Below are 24,706 nucleotides of genomic sequence, written 5' to 3'. Positions count from 1 at the left end.
TGGTCAGAATGATTGAAAATTTGCATGAATGTTCCTGAGGCAATGCAATTTTGTATGGCGAAAGAGGGAAAAATATTTAAAAATGTAAAACAGATGACGCGGTACTCCTCCAGCACATGGGAAATTTGCACACAGAATGGATATGATAGCCAGTCAAGGCAAAATGATAATGCAATTAGCATGGCATGATTTAATAATTCATAGAAAAATAACAAAAATGAAGTCATTTAAACAAACTACAACTTACGCAAGAAATGTTAAATATGTTGTCCACCGTGTTCTGGCTGTGAGGTGGAAGAGCAAAAGTGCTTGTTCAACAACAGATCAGAATAGGACTATGTTGTGGTAATGATGTCCCCAAAGTTTTCAATCCAACCACTGCACATAACATTTTGGGGTATCCCCAAGGCTAAAATTTGCAAGGGTTATAGTAGCGCTCACCTGTCAGGTGAACATGGTGGCCAGGTATTGTGTCATCTTGTTATTGTCAAAATGGTTCTTCAGGAGCTGCTTCGCTGGTGTTGCAATGTGCATCTCAATAAAAGTTGTGCTATCCACCAGGGATGCACAACTGGACAAATCATAAAAAAAAAAAATGTAGGTGTCAGCCAAATTCGTTAAGAGTGAAGCATGTTTTTCCTCAAGAAAAACCATCCTGAGTAATGTTTTTTTTCCCAGGTCTTTATGGCCCATTCTTATGTTGGAAGAGACACATTAATACAAAATCAGAAAAAGTATCATAATTACACTTTATTTTAGCAATGATGCATATAAAATTTTAGGCGCCAAAACAGATTTTCTAGTCACCCTGGCATCTGGGATTTGTCTAATCCTGCTATTCACACACTGATGCTGTGAAGTGCCAAAATGATGTGGTTCAAGGGCGTAGCGAGGGGGGGGGGGACTTGGGGGTCTGGTCCCCCCCCGAAATGTGAGAAAATTACCGAAAAAAGGGAAAAAGATGGCCAAATCCATTGTTCTGTCACTTTGGTCCCCCCCCGAAATGAAAGTGGTTCCCCCCCGAACGAAATTTCTGGCTATGCCCCTGATGTGGTTGAGTAAAATAGATTATACCGCTGGCCAAATATACAGCATCATCTATTTGTACATTTTAAAGTTTTTTTTTTCTTTCGCAAAATAAAATTCTATTGCTTCATGCAATGGATCAATGCAAATTTTCAAAGCCATTCTGATCAGCAGTTTTTATTCCTGTTTTGGAATCAGAACTTCAATTATAATCACCCTGTATATAGCGGATTATTTTTCAAATCACTTACTACTGTAAATCCTAACCAAACGTGAATATTCCAAGGAATTTTTAACTGAAAATTATTTGGACTGCAATCACTTACCAATTTTGGGCTTTTATTACTATACAGTAGAATTTTGATTAACTGGGGATAATGTTGATAATATGTAAAAAAAAGAATCAATATTAAGCCTGGTGGTGATATACTGTATGAGATGTGCTGCTTCCTAGAGAAAGAAAATGAAAATGTCTTTGAGGTAATGTAACTACTAGTATGCAGCTGGTGTCTTTTGGATAATAAGACCACCTACCCTAGCATGATGGTGAAGCCATACTACTGTTGCTGCTTCTTTGTGAAGGAAAAAAAAAGCCTGTGAGATAATACACCACCCAAAGGTTTTTTAACAACTGGCTGTTGCGAAGATTATTTTGGAAAGAGAGAAAATGTGAAGGAAAAAAAAGCCTGTGAGATAATACACCACCCAAAGGTTTTTTAACAACTGGCTGTTGCGAAGATTATTTTGGAAAGAGAGAAAATGTGAAGGAAAAAAAAGCCTGTGAGATAATACACCACCCGAATGTTTTTTAACAACTGGCTGTTGCGAAGATATATTTTGCAAAGAGAGAAAATTCAACTGCCCCTGAGGGGAATGGTACCCACGTCTTTTCACTTTCTGGGTGAATGCCCTAGACCACTAGACTACAGAGGCACTGAATCTCTCAATCTTTCCTTGGAGCTTGTGTACACTGAAAGGGACCGTACATGGACGGCTGCACCAGACTCAGGCCAAGCTCACAACTGCTGACGTTGCCACCAGATGGCGACTTATAAAAGGATGACGTCACTCTCTGCTACCATACGAACATACTTTGTATGGTAGCGGAGAGTATAATACACCACCACTACAAATGTGTGATGCAATCCTCATTCATGAATTTGCTTAAGATAGAGCATCAGAATGTAGTGCAAAGTTAGAAAATACAGTAAGAATGAGGAACTTTAGTACTGCATATAATTTAAGTAGCAGATCTCCTTCTTTGTTCTGGTGTGGCATGGCTGATTTCATCACTTTTTTTCTTCGCCATCACTGTCCTGAGAAGATAAATTATCTTTCAAGGTTACATCATCGATTGGTTCGATAACGACGTTCTTTTCTTCATTGAATTTGACAGTTCTGGAGACCACGATACGTTTTGTCTCTGGATCCACGAGTCGGTGACCCATAGAAGAGTATTCGACAAAGATCATTTTCTTTGATCTCTCATCCCATCTCAGAGCTACAGGAGTTAGTACATATGCACTGCATCCAAAAACTAGAATTTTGCTTTAGATCAGGAATCTGAAACTGAAGATCCAAACTTCAGTTTGTACGGTGTAAAGTTATTTATGGTATTGCTTGGAATTTAATTATGCAAATACGCAGCTGCTCGAATTGCTTCACCCTACATTTGTTTTGGCAAGTTGACTTCAAATATGAGGGCCCGCCCTTTGTCGAACAAAGTCTTTTTTTTTTCAACACAAAATAAAGTGTTCCAGACTCTGCCACACAGCTGGGCTGGAAGAGATCTTGGATATGGGATAAGTGGCAAAGTTCTGGCATTCATTCATTCGTCCAACAAAGTTCAATTCGCTTGTTCAGCATTGGAGTATAAGGAGGAGCAGGATCAATCGTGATACCATTTTCTGTATCGTAATGAACAAGTCCACCCTTCACATATTTGCTAGCATTATCACATCTTATTTTCTTCACAGAAGTATTCAGCTTCAGAAATTTTATCAGTTCTGTAGGAACCTCACTTTTCTTTTTAAACAATCAAACCTCCATGAAGCGTGAGTGATCATCAATAAAAGTGATGAAATACTTTTCCCCCGTGTGGGTCGTTGGAGTGATCGGGCCACAAACATCAGTGTGCACCATCACCATAGGCTCGTTTTCTCTTTTACTTGGGCCTTTCTCAATCGGTTCAGTGCTTTGTTTGGCAAAGGTAAGATAACCTCACAAAATGAATCTTTAACTGGAAGCCCAAGTTCTTTCACAGCTGAGTTCGATGGATGACCCAACCTTTAATGCCACAGTTTCGCATTACATTCAGCAACATATGATGAAGCTACATGAGAAGAGAAACCACTTACATACTGTCTTTTGCTGTTGAGTTGAGCTATAATGAAACTTTCATTTCCCCTCTAGACAAGAACAACGCTTTTTGAAAAGATAACCACGAATCCAGCTGCTTGAATTTGTTTCACAGACATCAGCTCATTGTTGAGCTCTGGGACATACAGCACGTTGGTCAGGGTCAGCTTTCTCACATCAAGTTCACCAACGATGGTTCCAATTCCTTGAATATTCAACCATTCAGTTTTTGAAGCACAGTAAACAGTCCCAATATATGATGTCATCGTTTCAAACTATTCTGGCTGCTACACATGTATGATGTAGCACCGGAATCCATGATGAAGAACCCCTTGTTGACACCACCAACAGCAAAAGTCGCGACCGCACCCATATCACCTCAGCTTATATTTCTGGAATTTCTGCGAGTTTCCTTTCTTCTTGGAAACACCAAAAGCAGTATCACAATTTGACGTGGCATTTCTCTCGATCAGTTGTCCTTTTGCTGTGCAAGCACCAGCATTGGTGCTTCAGCATCAATGAGTCTTTTCGTCACAAATTCCAGACTTAGAATGTCACTAGGCTGATTCTCTATTGCTGACTTGATCACATCATATTTTGCCGGTAATGACATGAGCAGATAAACTACAACGGTTAAAAACAACGCTTAGTTAAAACCAACATGGTTTAAACCAAACAATCTTGCTTAAAGCACATTAAATTACAAATCCACACATTAGTGGTTTGGAGGATAGATAGCACCACCTACTGAATACAAGACACTCACAAAGTTTGACACACAAGCACGCTGTTAGGTTTCACCAATACAAATCTGACATAGCTCGCATATTCAGGTGTGAAGATGCATTTGCTCTGAATTTAATCAGAAGATATTATTGAAAGAGCTAAGGTTTTCCGAAATGGAAAATCAATCAGAAGATAATTTATAGACTGATTTATTCATAAATGCAGTGAAACCTGTCTTGAACAGAACAGAAAAATACTTGTGTATAATTAATGTTTTTGAATTATGGGAAACCTCTTCAAGACTGAAACTTGTCTAATGTGGAAACGGAAGGCATATTTAGCCTATTTTTACCAAAAAAACTTACCAAAATTGAAAAATTTCTTTGGCTCAGTGCAAGTTTTTTCTGTTGGAAGTTGAATTATTCTGATACCGTTTTGTTAGGAAACTTTTTACTTCTTGGAAAAACGATGAATGCTTATTATCTAAACTGGTTTTACAAGCAAAGGGTTGGGATTGGGTGGAAAATAATTTAATAATTTAGTAAAAGCCTATTTTTAGCATTTCATCTATGTTTGTTATAAAACAGTTTCTTGGAAAAAATGTTGATAATTTCCATTTAAACTAGTTTGGGAGAGAAATAGGTAAGGGGAGACTGAAATATTGTTCACAATTCAGCAATGTCTTATCATTTAATTCAGTGAAGAGATGGCAACCAGCCACGAGAAATATGTCTTGGATTTAAACCCAAAAATAGGTCATAGAGGCAAGAGAAAAGCAGAATTTAAGCGTTACAGAATAGAATCTTTCTTTCACAAATGTTATTGGTTGTTTATCTCATTACCACTATTTTTTAAAAGTTACACAATTTCTCAATTTTTTTATTTTAAATATGAAATTTTTCCATTTTTGACAGAAGTGTTCATTCTATTGCTATTCAGGAGAATGTTTTATATGGAAGTTTAACTATTAGCACATTTTAAATATGAAATTTCAAATGTGTAGTAATTTGAAACAACAAATATGAAAAAATTCCAAATAACAATATGCATGTTTCTATTTAATACTCGTTGGTTTATAGTAGTTAGGGTGATGTTCTCAAAACTTAAGCTTTGCAAAACGACAGAAATAAATCCCTGCATATATTTTTGTGGCACCCTTATAAAGCGGAAGCCTGACTGGAATGGAAAATAATTTCAATCTCTTGATGTTCTGTTTTATATAGGTTTCACTGCATATAATGTGCCTAACTTAATTATATTTGTTTTAAATTTGTTACACATGTTAATTCCTCAGTGTCAATGGGTTTCATTTTGAAACTTTTCTCTACTAGTAGAATATTTAGTAACGAATGTATTTAAATCTAGTTATACTATTAAACTTTTTGTTGTTATTGAATCTTTAGATTGAACATGTTTTTAAAAATGAATTATTTGTTCATATGATTCACAGAGGTATCTGTGAATGATAGAGGGGGGGGGGGACTTTATTTATTTTTTTTGAGAGAGAGACCCACTCACTCAAAAAGGACCCAGATTTTGCCAACAACCTGGGGCCCATCTCTGACAGCAATTGTTTCACCCTGTCTGATGTGACTATATTTTATCAATTCTGTCCGGAAATTTCCCATATTTTATGAGTACAGCAAATGCAAATACAAACTCAAAGGCTACAACAGGCAAATTACTCAACAAGGAGACTAAAAGAAGATGAACATAAAAAATATGGATGCCAAATATAACCAAAATACAGCAACCGCACAAGGTATATAAAAGAATGTATCGTGCAGGGTTGGTAAAAAACCATTTTTTTTTTGGTTTAAACCAGTTTTTTTTTTAAATAGCATTAACATTAAAAACAATAAAATTTCTATAAAATCATTAGAACTTCTAATAATTAATTAAAATAAAATGTTTACTAATGTAATTAGCACTATTTTCGTATTAATTAATCAATAAATATTTGTTACATTTTAACAAAAACCAACTTTTGCAATTTATTTTTTGCATAACTCAATGACTACTTTTTGAGTTTGAAAATTCTTAATGTTACTATTAACCATATAATATAAAGATGTTTTCTCTAGTTACTTTCAGTATGCTTAATTAGAAAGCTATTTTGCAAAAACTATATTAAAAATTAGGTGAAAATAATATATTTAATGAAGCATAAATAATGTAGATTAATTAGCAATGATTTACAATATACAATGATATTACAATGATTATAATTAAAGCACTGATTCAAAACGCTGTAAAAAAAGAACCATTGCCAGAATGACTTTAAAATTTACATGAATATTCCTGAAGCAATGAAATTTTATATGGCAGAGGGGAAAAATATACTTAAAAATGTAAATTTAATGACACTGTACTCGTGACTCATCCAACACATGAGAAATTTGCTCACAGAACGGGCAAGATAGCCAGTCAGGGCAAAATGATAACTTAATTAGCATTACACAATTTCATAGTTCAAGGAAACATCACAAAAATGAAGTAATTGAACAAATAACTACAACTTACTCCAGAAATGTTAAATATGTTATCTACAGTGTTCTGGCTATGAAGTGAAAGCACAAAAATGCTTGTTCAACAGCAGATCAAGAATTTGCCATGGTCATGATGTGGATGCACTTGCAATTTTTCACCTTTATTAAACCAAATGCGCCCCCCTGTTAATATTCCTGAGGAGCTTCTAATGTATAGGGGATGCGCTGGAGCTTGCAATTCACCAAATTTTTTTTTTTTTTTTAAACCGAGCACAACTCAGGTCTATCGCCATAGGCAATTTTCTACCTAGTTAGTTGTGCCGGAAGTGTAATATCTGTACCTAACAGTCTGAGTGTGTATCTAGTGTTGTGTATGATTTCTCAGTGCTGCCATCTATATCTCAGAAGTGAAGTGAGTGATGTGTCGTGACTGAATATTTGTACTGTTTGTAGGTCTGTTGCTCTCTGTGGCGAGACTTTTTAACAGGAAGATCGGCTCGCATTTGCGCCTCGAAGTTGGGAACCACAGAAAACCAACTTCAGCCGACCACCTCACGAAAGTTTGCAATCTGACCACTGTTCATAACATTTTGAGGTACCCCCCACAGCCAGAAGTTGCAAGGGTTAAGGTTAGCTGAACTGGCTGCTGGCCAGGTGTCGTCATCCTTTTATTGTCAAAATAGTTCTTCAGCAGCTGCGTTGCTAGTATTGCAATGTGCATCTTGATAAAAGTTGCTCTATCCGCACACTGATGCTGCTGAAGTGCCGAAATGATGGGGTTGCACAAAATAGATTATACTGCTGGCCAAGTACAGCATATTCTACTTTCACATTTTGCATTACTTGCACTTTTTTCTCATGCCAAAGAAATTTCCATTGTTTCAGAAGTGTCCATGCAAATTTTTGTCATTCTGACCAGTACTTATTATATAGTTTTGGAATCAAAACTTTAATAATCACCCTGTATATAGCTGATTATTTTTCATAAATCTGTTACTACTATACAGTTGAACCTTGATTAACTGGACTTAACCGTGAAAGTATAAAAAAAACTATTGAATATTAAGACTGGGTGATATACAGCGTGAGCTGTGCTACTTCTTATGAGAAAGAAAATGAAAATGTCTGTGAGGTAATATAACTACTAGTGTGTACACTGGTCTTTGTCCTTTAGGGACAGCTGGTGTCTAATTGGATTATAAAACCACCTGCCCCTAGCATGATGGTGTCACTACTGTTGCTGTTTCTTTGTGAAGGAAAAAAGCAAAGCAAAAAAAAAACCCTGTGAGATAATACACCACTACATTTAAATATGATATGCATTCCTTATTAATGAATTTGCTAAAGATAGAGCATCAGAATTTAGCCAAAGGTTAGAAAATGTAGTAAGAATGAGACTGATGATTTTGGCTTCTGCATATAACTTCAAATAATTAAGATACTTCATAAGAAAAAAAAAAAAATTATATATATATACACTGCTGGCCACCGTAAATGCAACACCCTGAAGGAAGCATGCAAATAATATGAAATTTACAACATGCATTAGCGGAGGTGAGATATGCAAATGATTAGAATTTCAGCGCAGACGCACACCACGCGCGCCTGTGGCACCACTTCAAAGCGCTATTTAAGGCTTGGAGATTTTGACGATTTGAAGTACGGCAATTGTGTTTTTCTTGTGGTTTTTTCAAAAAAACGATCAATTATGCCTCGTAGAAAACAGCGATCATCTTTTGATCAAGTATCCGAGTTCGACAGAGGAAGGATAGTGGCCTACCGAGATTGTGGATTATCTTTCAGGGAAATCGGTAGTCGTGTTGGACGAAACCAAACAACTGTAATGGGGATATGTGATCGTTGGATGCAGGAGGGTACGACGGAGCGACGTGTTCGATCGCATCCACCTCAGTGCACCACTTCACGTGATGACAGGCGTATTGTGCGTATGGCAGTGACGGATCGCTCAGCCACATCACGAACCATAGCACAGCACATTCAGTCTGTACCGCATCATCCAGTGTCTGCGCGTACCATTCGATGCCGTTTACAGCAGAGTGGTCTGTCCGCAAGACGTCCATTGCTTCGTCTACCCTTGACGCAGAACCACAGATGTCTCCGCCGCCAATGGTGCGATGAAAGAAGGATGTGGACGGCACAATGGAATGAAATTGTCTTTACTGACGAGTCACGCTTCTGTCTGCAACACCACGATGATCGGATTCGAGTCTGGAGACACCGTGGAGAGAGGATGCTGAACAGCTGCGTTATGCACCGCCACATTGGTCCTGCACTGGGTATTATGATATGGGGCGGTATTGGATATCACTCTTGCACTCCTCTAGTACGCATTGCCGGTACTTTAAAGCCAGCGCTACATCTCCGAGGTGTTGGAGCCAGTTGTCCTTCCTTACCTTCAGGGCTTGCCCACAGCCATATTTCAACAGGATAATGCGCGACCACACGTGGCACGCATTGTCCAAAGGTTCTTCGTCAATCGCCAGATTGAATTGCTTCCCTGGCCAGCTCGCTCTCCGGATCTTTCGCCGATAGAAAACATGTGGTCCATGGTTGCTCAACAATTGACCCAGATTACATCCCCAGCTGCCACACCAGATCAACTTTGGCAACGCGTGGAAGCTGCTTGGTCTGCTGTACCCCAAGAACACATCCAAAGTCTCTTTGAATCAATGCAGAGGCGTGTGGCAGCGGTGATCTCCAACAATGGCGGCTACTCTGGCTACTGATTTTGGCAGGAGCCACACTTCACAGAAGTCTATAAATTTAATCATTTGATGCTTGGTCAACATGTTATCTACAAAATAAATATTGTTGCGATATCTCTTGTCTTTCTTGGTGTTGCAATTTGGGTGGCCAGCAGTGTATATATATATATTTATTTATTCAGGCTACATTTATGAGATTTTTTGAAAAAAACCACTTACATCATCTAAAGATATACCATCAGAATGTATCCCAAGAATATAAAATGTGGTAGGAATGAAACAATTTGGCTAGTAATGAACCAATATGATATTTTTCGAGGAAAAAATTATATTTAGGCCACTTTTATTTGATTTTTTTGAAAAAACCACCTGGTTAAAACCAGGGTTTAAACTATTATAATTAACCTAATAGCTAACCTAATTAACCTAAATAGTAGGTGGTTAGTAGTTTGGTTAAAATATAATAATAGCCTAAATATTTTAACCAAAGTTTAAACCAAACAACCCTGGTATCATGAAAGAAAAAACGAATAATTAATACTATATAATACACTGCCAATAAAAAAGAAATTGATTTGTTCTATCTATGAATATGATATTTCATATAGATATATGATAGCTTCTCAATTTATCAATGTATCATAACATAGATAGCTATGCATCATATCATAGCCTTGATATGATGCTACTTCTTTAAAAGATGATACTTCTTTTTAAAGAAGTATCATCTATTGGTGTATTTTAAAGGTTTTTATTTGTCAAACAAAAATTCTATTGCTCCAGGAGTATTCATGTAAATTTTCAAGTCATTTTGACAACCGATTCTTAATTTACAGTGCTTTGAAATCAGAATTATAATCACCCTGTATATAGCTGATTATTTTTGATAAATAACTTACTATAGTACAGTAGAACCGTGTTTCTCGAACTTTGTCACCTGTGGCTCCCTATAGTTTATAGTAGATATTTTAACTTATAAAAGAACCACTTCAACACATAAATAGACACACAAATCAATATCTTCAGCTCCCCGTGCCACCCCTGACAAAGACTGGTGATGCTTCTAGGAGCTATGATGCACACTTTGAGAAACACTGCAGTAGAATCTTGATTAACTGGGGGCAATAAAGTATGACAAAAACTAATGGACATCAAGACTGATAATGATATATCAGATATGCTACTTCTTACAGAAAGAAAATGTCTATGAAGTAATGAACTACATTAAGACTGGTCTTTGTCTTTTAAGTCACTGTTGTTGCTTCTTTGTGGGGAAAAAGTGTTTGGACAACACAACACTACATAGAAATGCGTGATATAATCTTCATTCATGAACTTGCTAAAAATAGAAGAGAATGTTACCAAGGCTAGAAAATGTGGTAAAATAAGAAATTTTGGCTACTATACAGGGTGCATAGCTAATAGAACTGGGCAATGTATCAATTTACAATAAACCACAGATGTATAACATCCCTCATTGATATCTGATTTTAAACATGGTGATATATCATTAATTCTGATGTCTAATATCGCTATGCCGATTTAGCGAATGTGCTTGTGTGATGTATCAGTGTTCTCACATCGAGTTAAAATCGGTGATGCCGGTTTAGCAAACACACTGGGAAATTCAATGTCGTTACATCAAGTTGAAATTGGCAATGTTGATTTAGTAAATACACATGTGTGATATTTCTTATCCAAAGTATACATCGGCACAGGCATGGTAGAGCTGAATTTGTGAGCAAATATGCATGCGTGAATGCTGCCATTGCTATCTGTCAGCAAACGAGGAAAGAAGAAGGATCTAGTCATAGCTCCACGGTCAGTAGAGTTGGATAACTGATTTTCCAGCTACTCTATCAAAAAATAAAGTGGTGTCACTTGATTCCTCACATGAACATCTTGCATTACATGAAATTGCTGGTTTTTGATTAATTTTTTGCACTGTTTTAATCCATAGAACTGTATATATCCATTTTTTTTTCAAGCAGATGCCACAGATATCACTTACTTTATCAAGATATTTATATTTTTTTAGTTTTCTGAAATTTATTTGATTTTTGACAAATTTTTTCTGAAACTCACGTATGCAATGTTAAATCAATGAGATGTAGCTACACTTAGAAAATCTACGAAAATGAAATTATTGCAAATTTTCCTTTATGGTGGGGAGGGGGAATTAGAGAACAAACCTTCCGATATTTCATGTTCATGAGTATGAATTAATTGAAAAAAGTTACGATTTCAACACCTTTTCTTCATAACTCAGTACCACATTACTTGTTGCATGGTTCCCACATCCTAGATCAAGGCATATTTGAAATACAAAAATTGAATGAATTACAATAGCTTACTTGTAAATAAAATCCACTTGCGTTCTCTAATATGGTAGCAAAATGGCTCTTAGAATGTGCATTTGAAGTATTCTGAAAACAAAATTCAAATTTTGAATTTAAGAAATCTATTCAAAATAATAATGCAATAACATACAAGCATTTCTCAAGTTATGGTCATTTGAAGTTGTGAAAAAAAGTATTTCGGCAGAATATTAGCCACGACAATATGAATCTTGCAAAAATAGTTCCAATTGAATTGATAAGATGTGGTCATGATAAAACTGCTAAGTTGTGGTTAAATTGATTAGAAATGACAAATTTATTAGTGTTGTTAGGATGAATCTTTAACCATCAAACTGTACAAATAGTTACAAATATACTGTCCCGGATAATTTTTCACAAGACTTAGAGATTGCAAAACAAGAAGCAGTTCGACGGACAAACAGATTCATTTACAGAACAGCAATTTACAACCTAATCGGAGAGCTAACTACTTTCTCGCAAAGTTAAATCACAACTGACTTTTCATCCAGTCTCTCTCTATTCGAGCCTCAAAATTTCACAACTCCCTACTATTCATACGTCTGTTGAAAATTTGAGAAAAGGAACACTCTACAAAATTCTACTTTACAGTTTCCAAGTTGGCAGCGCCACCATACGGAGGGGCGGGACCTTCTAGAATGTTTCCACCGGTTCTCCGCCAAACCAAAACCGGCATCAACCGATTTTGATGTTTCTGAGAGCCATCAAATAAATCGTGCCATCTATCGTCTATAAATCGCAAGATTGCCCCCTTTCATAGAATTGTTCGTCCGACAATTCAGTTCAGTCAAATCAGCAGATTATCACTGCGGTAAGATGCCAGTCTGTTGAAGTAGAGCACCTTGTACTTTGAGAATGACATTTTCTGGATCCGAGTGTAACGTGTCGCCTCTTTGGGTCTCCCGTTACGTGTTCTGATACCAAAGTTCCGATAATCCCCCCCCTAGTTAACTAGCTAACACTAGGTCCTTCTCCCGGACGAGGACCCGGCTGTGTCAACGACCTTTGATGATTATGTTCAATATAAGTTATTATTCTTTGTAAAGAAATATTTGTTTTCAATTACCTTGTTTAGTTAGCGGAGGGCCGCAGACTTCTGCTGATTATGTACAATCCATTGTCTTGGTCTCACCCTGAATAGCCTTGCCAATATCGTGGATAAAAGTCCGGCCGGCTTTGTTTACGGTTATCGAACTATTGCCAACCAGAAATACAGAATATCTGAAATAATTCCTATTGTTTTAGGATATGCAAATCAACAGGATTGACGTCACAGTTTTCCCGATGTGCTGAGAACAAATCTGTTTTCGGCTATTATAAATAGGCTGGATAAACCTGAAAAACTGGGGATTCAATCTCCTAACTTCCGAGCAGTTTGATCTTCTAACTCCACTCAGTGGGGTTGATGGATGAATAACCTCTACTAACAACTAGTTGTTGTTGTGATAACACTAATGTCGTAAAAAAGTGATCTTCTAAGCTAGGCTACTCCGGCTGGTCCGGGTAGTTGGTTCAAACACAATCTTCTAGTCATTAATAGTCACTTATTGTGCGTTCTAGTCAGATGGAATGATATTCCTTGAAAAGGGTCGGGTGATCCCTACAATGATACAGCAAGCTGCACTTATGTACAACTAGGTCTTCAACATAGTGCCGATGGTCGACAGCATGTCTCCCTGTTTGGTGTGATTCAGCGAGTTCTACAAGTGGTGCAACTTCGGAATGGTGCTCTGACTCCCATAGGTTCCTCAGGTGAACTTCCTCGAATGGTCAACATCGTTCGCCTTACCTGAAAAAAGGGACACTTCGTTCTCGACATAGGACATACGAGTTGTTCAACGATGACACGCTGATAGTAGGAGTTGATCCTCGGCTGTATTTGGGTGAGACCTATTTTGGTCGTTTTGCGAATCAGTGTTGTCGATTTCAGAATTAACATGTATTCATTTGAACTCTAACGTGTAACCTATTCTAAGTACATTGTAGCAATAAATGTTTTGATCTGGAACTTGCCTAGTTTACTTATTGCCTGTTGAATTGTTTGAATCCTTGAATCACGGGAATGTAGCAATAACAATATGCTACACAAGCTACGATGTCGTTCAGTCTCTTCACGGCTCTGTAGGGTCCTTCCCATGACGCCTGAAGTTTCGAGCACAGTCCTTTCTGGCGCTTCGGGTGCAGAGCCAGACGAGGTTTCCTTCTTTGAAGTCATGAGACGTGGCCCTCGCATCGTAGTCATTCTTTATCTTTTTGGAGCCGATGTTGACCCTATGTCTGGCGATTTGATGCATGTCCTCGAGGTGCTCCTGGAGTCCCTGGACGTATTCTTCCGGTAGAAGAGCAGCATCTTTCGGTCGCAGAAGCATCAGATCACCTAACTGGCGAAGGTCCTGTCTCATGAGCAACAGCCAGTATCCGGTGCTCTCGTGGCCAGTCCTTGGTAACAGTCGCAGGATATTTGGGGAAATTCTTTCCAATGGCGCTTCAACGTTGTGGCGGGGAAGGCAGCCCGGGGGTGCTCCCTGGAGGTCCTTTGCGAGCGGCGCAGGTGTTGCAATTCTTGCACCTTTTTCACATCTGTCCTGGACTTGTCCCAGTAGAATCGTTCACAGACCTTTTGGAGAGTCTTAATCATGCCGAAATGTCCACTGGTCTGGCTTTCATGCAATTGTTTCACACGGCTTCTTGGCAGGACGAGTTGCCACTGGAACGTCTTCCCATCCTCCAACTACCATTTGCGGTACAGCACGCCACCTCTCATCTCCAGAGAGTCCTGTAGCGCTCAGTATTTTTTGGTTGTCAGACTGGAAGAGGCGATGTCTTGACATGTTGGTTTATTCCCGGTGGATTCTTTCAAGTCCATGATCGGTCATATGTCGGGATCTTCTAGCCTGGGCCTTCCTGGTGTTCTCGTCATTCCAGGGATCATCACTTGAGATGTTATCCGTCTCACTACAGGGTTCTGCGGCCCATACTTCTCTTCTCTGCTTGAGGCAACGACGACGGTTCTGTGCACCCGGTCCTCTCGTCAGGGCGTCAGCATTTCCATGCGCTTTTTCTTTACGAGGCTGGATCGTCCTCTTCATGCCATCTGACCCTCATGAGAGAACAGTTCTGGACCTGTCATTGGTCTTCTCTGCATCGGCGATGCACTCTTTTTCCGCCTCTGGAATGTCCATCACTTTTCTTGGAGGTACTTCATTACGACCACATCCGAGCAGGGGGATTTGTTCCTTCTGCGTGTGCAACTGGTCATTACTCATGTCCAAGGAAAATCTATGTTTCCTCAAGAAGTCCACTCCAATGACGCACGGATCCCTTATGTCTGCCATGAAGACGGTGTGTCGATAGGTGACCGTGGCGAACTTCACTGAGACTTCTAACTTTCCTCTCATTTTCTCTCCCCTGACTGTCTGTAGTGCCAGCGATGGTGGTACGCAGGGAAGTCGTTGGTGGAATTTTCGAGCCAGGTCCATCCTGACGATGCTCAAATTGGCTCCAGTGTCGATGACCATCCTACACGGCAGTCCATCAATCTCGCCTCTTAAGTGGAGTCCACTGTCTCCTCCGTGCAGCTGTGAGACGTGGTACACTCGGTATGGTGCATCTTTCGTACCGGTAGCTGCGATTGAGCATACGCTCAGCAGGTGGCCTTTTTTGTGGCATTTCCAGCTTCCCAATGACTTGTCTTTCTGGGTCCCACGATCGTTCTTGGCACTCTTCAGGAGATCTTTCAGCTCTCTGAAGGCATTCTTCATCTCTTCGACGATGTCCAATATCAATGTCCTTATCAATAAGCAACTAAGTAACCCCCCTACTATGTTCATCATCTATTCGCGATAGAACCCTATTCAAGGGTTACAATGAGATGCAGAAAATAGTAAGGAATAAGTTCGCTATCATCTTAAATCAATGAAATCCTTGAATTCATATGAACTGTTAATACATGGAATGTGATAATGCTTTTGAAGCCATACTAATAGCGAACACAGAAGCAGCGATTACGGAGATAACTTTGCAACCAAAATCAATGAAACCAAAAACAGAGTGTCTACCACATACCCAAAAGCAAATTTAACGATAAAATTTGGCATTTATGGCCTCATCCTCACAAAAAAATACACATGTATTTCTGGATGCAAAAAGTTGTCAAAAAATATTTCAACAATGAGTGAGCCAATTTTGAGAAATGATAAAACTTCTTAATGAAATTTGGTATTATAAGTGTTATGATATATATATATATATATATTTGTGGGAGGTGCTGCCATTTATGCTGCAAATCAGAAGCGAGAACTGACGATGGAAAAGATTTGAAATTTTTTTCCACAATTTTATGAGTGTGATTACTACTACTTTTTACTGCACACCAACTCTGAGTCATGTATCGCCATAAGGCAATTTACAACCAGTGGAGTTGGGTGGGAAATGAAGGCACAACCTATTGGTTGTTGCCCCAGGCTCGGTAGGTAAAGAACTTTATTCTAATGCTCTTTGGTTGGATTTGAACTTGTGGACCTTGACGGTAACCTTCATAGTGGAAGACAAGCAACTTACCGCGGTGTCACTCAGGCGTCTGTGATTACTACTGGTAGTCTATTACGCTGATGTTGTTAACCCCTATTTTCAAACGTGTTTGCAGTGCATTGTGGGATAGATTTACATCACCATTGCTAAAGGTTGATTTTTCTCACAGCATTACTAGCGATCTTCGTTATCCTCATCGCTATGCGAAGCAGTAGATAACGTGACTGGAAAGTACTCGCGTTATGGAAATGAACATGGCCACTCGCACATACATTTTTCGATGAAGTCGAGAGCAACGGAGAGAAATATTAGTAGAATTGGAAAGTATTCATTCATTATTAATTTATCAAGTTTTTCATTATAATGAATAATAATTCTCTGAATTACATTAACTTAATTTAGTAACATGATTCAGAAACAGCATTATCTTTTAAAATGTTATCTAATTACACATACTGATTGGAAAAATTATTCATAGTGATAAATCGCGCGTTATAAATTATTATATTCGGTACTATGAGATAAATCTCTCTACAACGATATATTTAAAAAAAATTTTGCATGGAAATGCCTTTATTCTTAAGTTAAACTCATCTCAATATAAGAATGTTCTTTAACTGGTAAATGTCTCTATCACAATATGTTTTCAAGACATTTTGAAATTTACTACAATATTTTTTTTATATCTCGTTCAAAATCGACATCAATATATTTTTAAACTAGTCTCCAGATTTTTTTTCTTCTTAATTCGTTTAATAACATCAATATTTTGGAATATGTTATTGTATCACTGATAGTGTTAAAATAATTGTGTTGTTACTTTCTGTGCAGTACACAGAAGTGTAATACAGTAAACACCCTTACACACACACACAGTATACTCTGCGAACTAAATACACCATAAAAAATCTAAGTAAATTTTATTAATCAACAAATAAATTTTTTTTCTAATTCTTGAGTGCATTTTTTGATCGGAGAGATGTCAACAACAGTGTAAATTTGGTGGCACTTCATTTTTATGTTGTGTGAAACAAGCAAGCCAATTGTCTAATTAATGATTAAATAAAAGGTTACTTGTTCTTGATTTTTTATTAATATCAAGACAGTAGATAAATATGTAAAAACATGGAAATATATGATAGTGATATTTTTGGAAGTTCATATAACATCACTTAACTTCAATAGAACATCATTTTTTAAAAACAATAATTTAGAAAGTTTCATGTGTGCGCATAACCTACCTCTTTCTCTAATATTTAACGAAAATAAAAAGAATTCAGATGAATTTTAAAAAATGTAGCTTACAAAATTAGGGACAATGAACACACACAAATGCGCACAAAATAAATGAAAATACAATAATAGTAACGTATGTGCTGCAGCACTCATTGATAGTGATAATGATTATCAGCAGTGGAGAAAATTATCTGATTGGTCCATCCCTTTTGGACCCATGAATAATCTGTAGTGGGCTTTCAAAGTTTCACTCAATTTACTCTCAATACTAAACAAACATGAATGAGCCATTAAATAAGAGTTACCCAGTTTTTTATGAGTCTGGAGGAAAGGGAGAGAAGTTCAACTTTTAATCTGTTTTCAGCATTAATTACACAGTTTAGTTTGAAATGGTTCTCACAAAATACTTCATCTGCAGTCGTGATTGAGTCTACATATTGAACTCTTCTTCCAACGTCCCAAACCGTTGTAGGTGATTGTCAATGCTTGGTGAGATGATATTCGAAGAAGTTAATTAATCATTTTTAATCTCCATTCTCTCAATTGTTGATCATCATTGCCACTCATGAGCCAACCTAACCTTGAATTTTGAATTACACAAGATTCCAAAATCTTTATTTGATCAGTTACCATAAACATAAAGAAAAAATCTGCACCAATGATGAAATCAATGTATGAAGGTTTACAAAAAGACAAATCTGCAAGCTCAGTCTGTCTGATCAGTTCAAGTTCAGGTATTTTCACAATGGAAAAAAGTCATCTGGGAGCCAAGTTAGTCAAAATAAATGCATTAATATAATGTTCAACTTCAGGACTGTATTTGGGACATCATCTTTATACTTAACTTGCCATTGGTAGTGCCAACATATGTAGATCCCAGTCCCATTATAGAGTATTTTGTACGATTAAATTATTGATCAGATTGTTTCAGATTTTGTCTCTGCACACATTCTTCAGTAATGAAAGAGTTTTGAGAAGCAGAATCAAGTAACATTCACATGTCATACAGCTTTCCATGATAACTCATTACATTTATAATTGCAGTGAGCAATAAATATAGCAGCTTTCATGCTAGCAATATGAGGAAACAAATGACATCATCTTTGGACAATTGTAATGCAGCCATTTCCTTCAAAAATCTTGTTGCCAGAACTGAAGATGAAGCGATACTATTAGTTACAGTTTGCAACTTATAATCTTTGATCCCTCTACTTGAATCATGTCTCCCAATTCATCTGATTGGGGGGGAATATTTGCATTTACCTTAATGATATTCAATAATGCACAATTCATGTTCGTGTAATAGCATATTATGCTTAAGTTTGCAAATATTGCTGGCATTATTAGATGAACAGCCTTGCACCAAATGTTTATCAGATACGCAATTAGAGCACAATTTCTGTTTACAAACACATTCTCTTCTATATGACACATTCATGTCCTTGAAATTTTGGCACTTTGTCCTAAAAGAAAATGTCCCTCTTTACATTTCACACAAACTATAGATTTGTTTTTCCAGACAATCAGAAATTGGATTACAACAAGGTGAATCCAAATTCAGAAAGTTCACTACGCTTTGCATATGTCATCTTGAGAGCTAAACACTGGTCATTAAGAAAATCAAAAAAATTGTGCAAAGGGGGAAATTCTTTATCTGTTCTTTCCACACAAATGTGACGTGTATTGGAGTGCAGTTTTTTCTAAAAGAATGAAAATAAGCCAATGATCTATCAAGTACTTCCTTACCAACAAAACTTAGACCTACATCGGCAAGTTCACACAAGCATGCTTTATGTGCAAGAGTGATCTTGGGTTGTGACTAAACTACAGTTTATTCATGAGAGACGTGACAATTTTTTTTTTTTTTTTTTTTTTGCCATATCGCTGATTTAATTTTATCCCAGCTTTGCCATAACTAGCATCTGACATCTGTATGTAACACATTGCCACCGCTAGGCACTCAGATAACAAGCCCTTTAAGTATTGAAATTTCTGTATACTTGTAAGGGCGTTATTATTGTGAAAACCTGCACGAAATAAGTGCTTGAAAGATGGTCTCTGTCTACATATTCACCACTATTAAGATCAGAATATTTAACCAAGGCATGCGAAAGTCTTTCGCTACCTTTTGATTTGAAACCATAACACTAGTTTTAATCATGCATTAATAGTTGGCTGGGGGAAGGATACTCAATACCCTTTAGTAAGCGATCTTTAATTCTATAAAATCTTTCCTTATTTGAACTCCCCAATCTCAGAATATTCGTCAGGCAAAACAGAATTGTGTTTGATAAAATAATTCCATATGCAGTCTGATCAGTGTATTACAAATTAGGGAAAGACAGCAAAACTGTTTGTTATATGCAAACTTTGTTATATCCATAGTGGCTTAAAAAATTATGCATTCAAGCAAAATTAAATATAATTTAAATGCATGATGCACATTTTTCAATAATACAAATACAATGCCACAACAGGCAAAATGCCCAACGAGGTGGTTCTTTCACCTTCTGTTAAGTTTGAAATTTTTTGTATCCTGCTGGGACAATCTAGATTCTACTTTTCTTAAGAAATAATTAATCAATTAGAAAATTCCACATGGGAAGAAAACATCACCATCTCATACTTTTCATTTCTTTTTTGTGTTTCTTGAGATAGTCATTTTTCTGCTTGTTTTCTTATCAATGTCATTTTATTTTGTATTGTTATCTTTTGTGAGCGGAACCCATGGTGGTGAAACTTCATTTAGATGACTTTTAATGTTTATTGGATTTTAAATTTTTTACGTCCTTTTTCTGATACCATCTGTCTACTATCATGAAAAAATCACAATTTTTGTTTTCCTAGAAAAATCATAAAATGTGAAAAAAGGTCACGGGACTCGAAGAGAGAGTTTCTCTCACAAAATAAGGAGAAGGTCACCGATTTTTTTCAGGAATTGATTTTCAGATTTTCAACAAGTTTTTCAGAAATTCTCAGATTTTATCTGGCTAACCTCTGCGAAAGTCCCAAAAATTTCCCATGATGATGCAGTAGTGGTTGGCTGAATGAATGCATGCCCGAACTTTGCCACTGGACTTTCAGCCAACCACTCATTCAGTAGTGGTTTGCTAAGATTAATTTACCAGTATTGCCAATTTCACCAAATAATGAATGCCAAATTGCCAAAAATATCATCTATTTTCCCAACTTTTTCCCCATTTGATAATAATTTCTCTTTCTAAATAGCCAAATTGCGTAAAACGAACAAGAATCCAGGGGGGTCTATTACGCTCACACTGTTATACAACAAGGTCGTAAGTGACGTCATGCCCTTAGCTCAAATTCTCAAGAGCCCCATAATGCAAATCTCAATGACCATCGTTAAAAACTTGATTTTTCTCAGCAACCGGCGGTATGTCGTTATCAACTTTACGAAAAACTCCCTGGGTTGAGCGTAGCATTAGGCGATAATTTGACACGGTTTCTCTACCACCCTTTTTAAATATCGGAACAACATTAGCAAGCTTAAAAATTCCCTGGGACGATACTCTCTGCAACACTACTCCTGTAAATCTGTGCAACTGCCTTCAGCGTTCATAAATTAACACATTTATTATGCACTACTGTATCTCAGTGTCTTATCAGTGTTACTCTATAAATAAAATAACTTATTTCATACGCATTCAATTTCAAGTTGAGAAAATTTGTAAAATTGGAAACGCAGTACAATTGCTTAACTATTACTTGATATAAAACTCAACATAAAAAACAACACTTACCTTTGAAATTTTTTTTGTATCAGCATGTATCAGAAGCCACTAGGGGTACTGCTATTTTGGATTTAGTTCTTACTAGTTCTGAGGATCTAGTTGAACATGTTTCGGTGGGGGAAGAGTTTTCTTCCAGTGATCATCGTATCGTCAGATTTCTCTGTAACTTTTCCTCGGGTAAGGTTGATAACAAAAGATTGGTTCCTTGTTTTCGGAGAACTAACTTTGATGTTTTGCGAAGAAGGTTAGCGGAAGTTTTCAAAGACCGGTTGGAATCAGTAGGGGTGGTAAGTCAATGGGAAGAATTTAGTACGAAGCTGTCCTCTGTTTTGCACGACGTCATACCCTTTGTTCGAAAAAAGCGTGTTTGTACATCACACCCTCTATGGTTCACGGATAGCGTGCGGAACCTTTATCTTGAAAAGAAAAGAGCATTCAGAGAGTATAAAAGTGGACGAGGTGACCTATCATTGTTTACTGATAAAAGAAGACTGTTGAAGAAAGCGATAAGGGATAGTAAAAAGCAAGTTGAATCTAGGTTGGCAGATAACATTGGCTCTGACCCAAAATCATTTTTTCGATACGTCAATAATGGATGTAAGGGGACAGTTGGCCCCCTCTCGATAGGAGGCTCAAAAGTAGAGAGCAATGTAGGCATGTGTAGTGCTTTCAATGACTTTTTCGCGTCGGTTTTTAATGGAGATAATGATATTCGATATACGGGTGTTGCATGGGGTAATAAAACGCTCAACGATATTCAAGTGGAAGACGTGGAGGTCCTAAATCTTCTAAGAAATGTATGTGCAAGCAAAGCACCAGGACCAGATGATATCTATCCCAGGGTTCTCAGGGAAGGTGCTAATGAATTGTTGGGGCCAGTCGCACAGATATACAGGAGTAGTGTTGCTGAGGGTATCGTCCCGAGAGATTGGAAACTGGCTAACGTTGTTCCGATATTTAAGAAGGGTAGTAGAGAAGTGGTGTCTAATTATCGTCCAGTGAGTTTGACGAGCTCCCTCTCGAAAATTTTGGAAATTATCATCAAAAGGCAGTTTGTGAAGTGGATAGACGAGAATAATGTATTGTCGGATAATCAGCATGGGTTCAGGAAGGGGAAGTCATGTGTAACTAACCTCCTTTGCTTCTATGATTACGTGACTAAGGCTTTGGGTAAGAGCAAAAATGTCGACGTTGTTTACCTTGATTTCCAGAAGGCATTCGATCGGGTCCAACATGGCAAACTCTTGAAGCGTTTACACGAGATTGGAATAGGGGGCAACTTGCTGAATTGGATAGAATCGTGGTTAAGAGACAGGTCGCAACGAGTTATGGTGAACGGGGAATTCTCTGGTTGGACAGACGTCACAAGTGGAGTTCCTCAGGGAAGTGTCCTTGGCCCCATACTTTTTTCACTTTTTATCGATAAACTCGATCAGGGTATCGATGGAATTACTAGCAAATTCGCAGATGATGTGAAGCTAATGAGGGTAATCGGGAATGAAAGCGATAGGGAGTTGCTCCAGACCAACTTAAACAAGATTGCAGCATGGGCAAATGAATGGAGCATGACGTTTAGCGTAGATAAGTGCATGGTCGCTCATTTTGGTTCGAACAACCCACGGTTCTCTTACGAGTTGAATGGTGTCACTATCCCGGATGCAACTAGAGTCACCGATTTGGGAATTCTCATTGACGAGCGACTTAAGTTTTCTGAACACTGTTCAGCGGTTGTCAAAAAATCGAATAGAATGCTTGGTCTCATTTTCAAAAAGGTCTCTTCGCGTTCTCCTAAAGTCATTCTTCCGCTTTTTCGAGGCTTAGTTCGTCCTGGACTGGAGTATGCTGTAAGGTTTTGGAGACCATACCTACAGAGGGACATAGACTTGGTTGAAGGGGTGCAGAGAAGAGCTACGCGTGTCCTTATTGGCACACAGGGCTTGAGTTATGAAGAAAGACTTCATTTTTTGAATATGTTTACATTGGATGAACGCAGGTGTCGAGGAGATATGATCGAAGTGTTCAAAATTTTCAATGGGATGGATAGGATGGACCATGAACTTTTAGTACACCGCCAATCGACTGCTTTTACAAGGGGACACCAGTATCGATTGGTGAGGGACAATGCAAGGTTATGGTGTCGCAGGGAATTTTTCTCCAATAGGGTTGTTAATAAATGGAATAGCTTACCCCCGGAGGTAGTAAATTGTAACACAATTGACACGTTTAAAAAGAAATACGATAAACATGTTGGGGTAAATCGAGAAGCTATCCATTCTTAGAATAAGACAACCATAAGTATTCTTTATGGGCATTGTATAATATTTTATCATGTGTATATATTGTTTGTAATTTGTGTTAATTGCATTTTTAATTGGGTTGCTGTATTTTTGAAACATATGACAACCATATTTTTATGGGCATCTTTTGGTCAGCCGCCTCGTTGGGCATTTTGCCTGTTGTGGCGTTGTATTTGTATTTGTATTTGTATTTGAAATTATTTTGATTCCATATAAATTTAGCGACACGTTTAAAAGTACAAAAACAAAATAAACAAAAGGAAATAATTGGCGCCATTGTTTTTTTCCATCTGTATTCATGAGAAATGTGCTTTCTAGACCCCCCTGACCACACCATTCTTTATTCTTTATAAGTTATTTGCTCTGAACTGTAGTCATGTTGACTGATAATAACAGTAGAGTGAAAATGATAAATCCTCAACTCCTTTCAAAAAAAAAAACAAAAAATTGACAAAAAAAAAGAAGAAATTTTCTTGGAAAATGACACATCCAAACAATAGTTGGCTTTATAACCAGTTGACACTAAAACAGGTTTTTTACATTATAATCTTATAAGATTTGTTCATTGAAATTTATGGTGCTAAGCGGGGTTGGCGCTACAAAGCAGGGGGGCAATAATGAAGTTTTCCATACACCATTTTTTTTAAGTATCCAAATCGACATAATAAAAAGTTTGTTTTAAATATAAGAATACTGTAATGGAACATTCGTTGTTATTAAATCTATTGTTTAATTGATGACTAAATTCAGCAACAGCATTTGTGGTCTTTTTTTTTGAAGCCATATTAAATGCAAAAATTTGTTATTTAAAAAGCTGATAAGTTCTTTCTTAATAAATTTTTCTATAGTTTTTGAAAAGCTGGAAGAATAGAATGCAAAATAAATATCAGGTGCTGCAAAACACTTTTTTTTAAACTGATTATAGTATGGATTGTTACAATTTTATATGAAATCAAAAATTTTAATTTTTTTTTCAGAAATACTAAATCTCTTAATAAAAGCACCCTTCCTAATAACAGACACATTTTGTAAGTCTGTTGGTGACTGTGGTTGGGAAGTTTCAGTACACTAACTTTTTCCAAATCATTTATATGAGAGAATGAACAAAGGAAAAACAACAGCATTTTGGTTGACTCTTGAATCAAATCACAATTAATATTGTCCTTCATGCAAATATTTATATGAAGC

General features: G+C 37.2%; 1 protein-coding gene across 4 annotated transcripts in view; it reads right to left on the bottom strand.

Moving 5' to 3' along the window:
• Nucleotides 1–24,706, bottom strand: part of LOC149067626 (nonsense-mediated mRNA decay factor SMG7-like) — a 267,121-nt gene that overhangs the window by 209,365 nt on the left and 33,050 nt on the right. For all 4 annotated transcript variants that reach the window (XM_089252529.1, XM_089252530.1, XM_089252532.1 and 1 more), the window contains exon 4: nt 11,680–11,751. In XM_089252529.1, coding sequence (XP_089108655.1) covers nt 11,680–11,751 — 72 coding nt within the window. The remainder of the gene's footprint in view (nt 1–11,679; nt 11,752–24,706) is intronic.

This window comes from Pholcus phalangioides, unplaced genomic scaffold (genome assembly GCF_987345545.1).
Source record: "Pholcus phalangioides strain wild (caught in Gottingen) unplaced genomic scaffold, Ppha-v1.0 ptg000029l_1, whole genome shotgun sequence".
Classification (NCBI taxonomy): domain Eukaryota; kingdom Metazoa; phylum Arthropoda; class Arachnida; order Araneae; family Pholcidae; genus Pholcus; species Pholcus phalangioides.
Note: the sequence above shows the minus strand (reverse complement) of the source record. Positions and strands in the feature narration are given on the sequence as shown.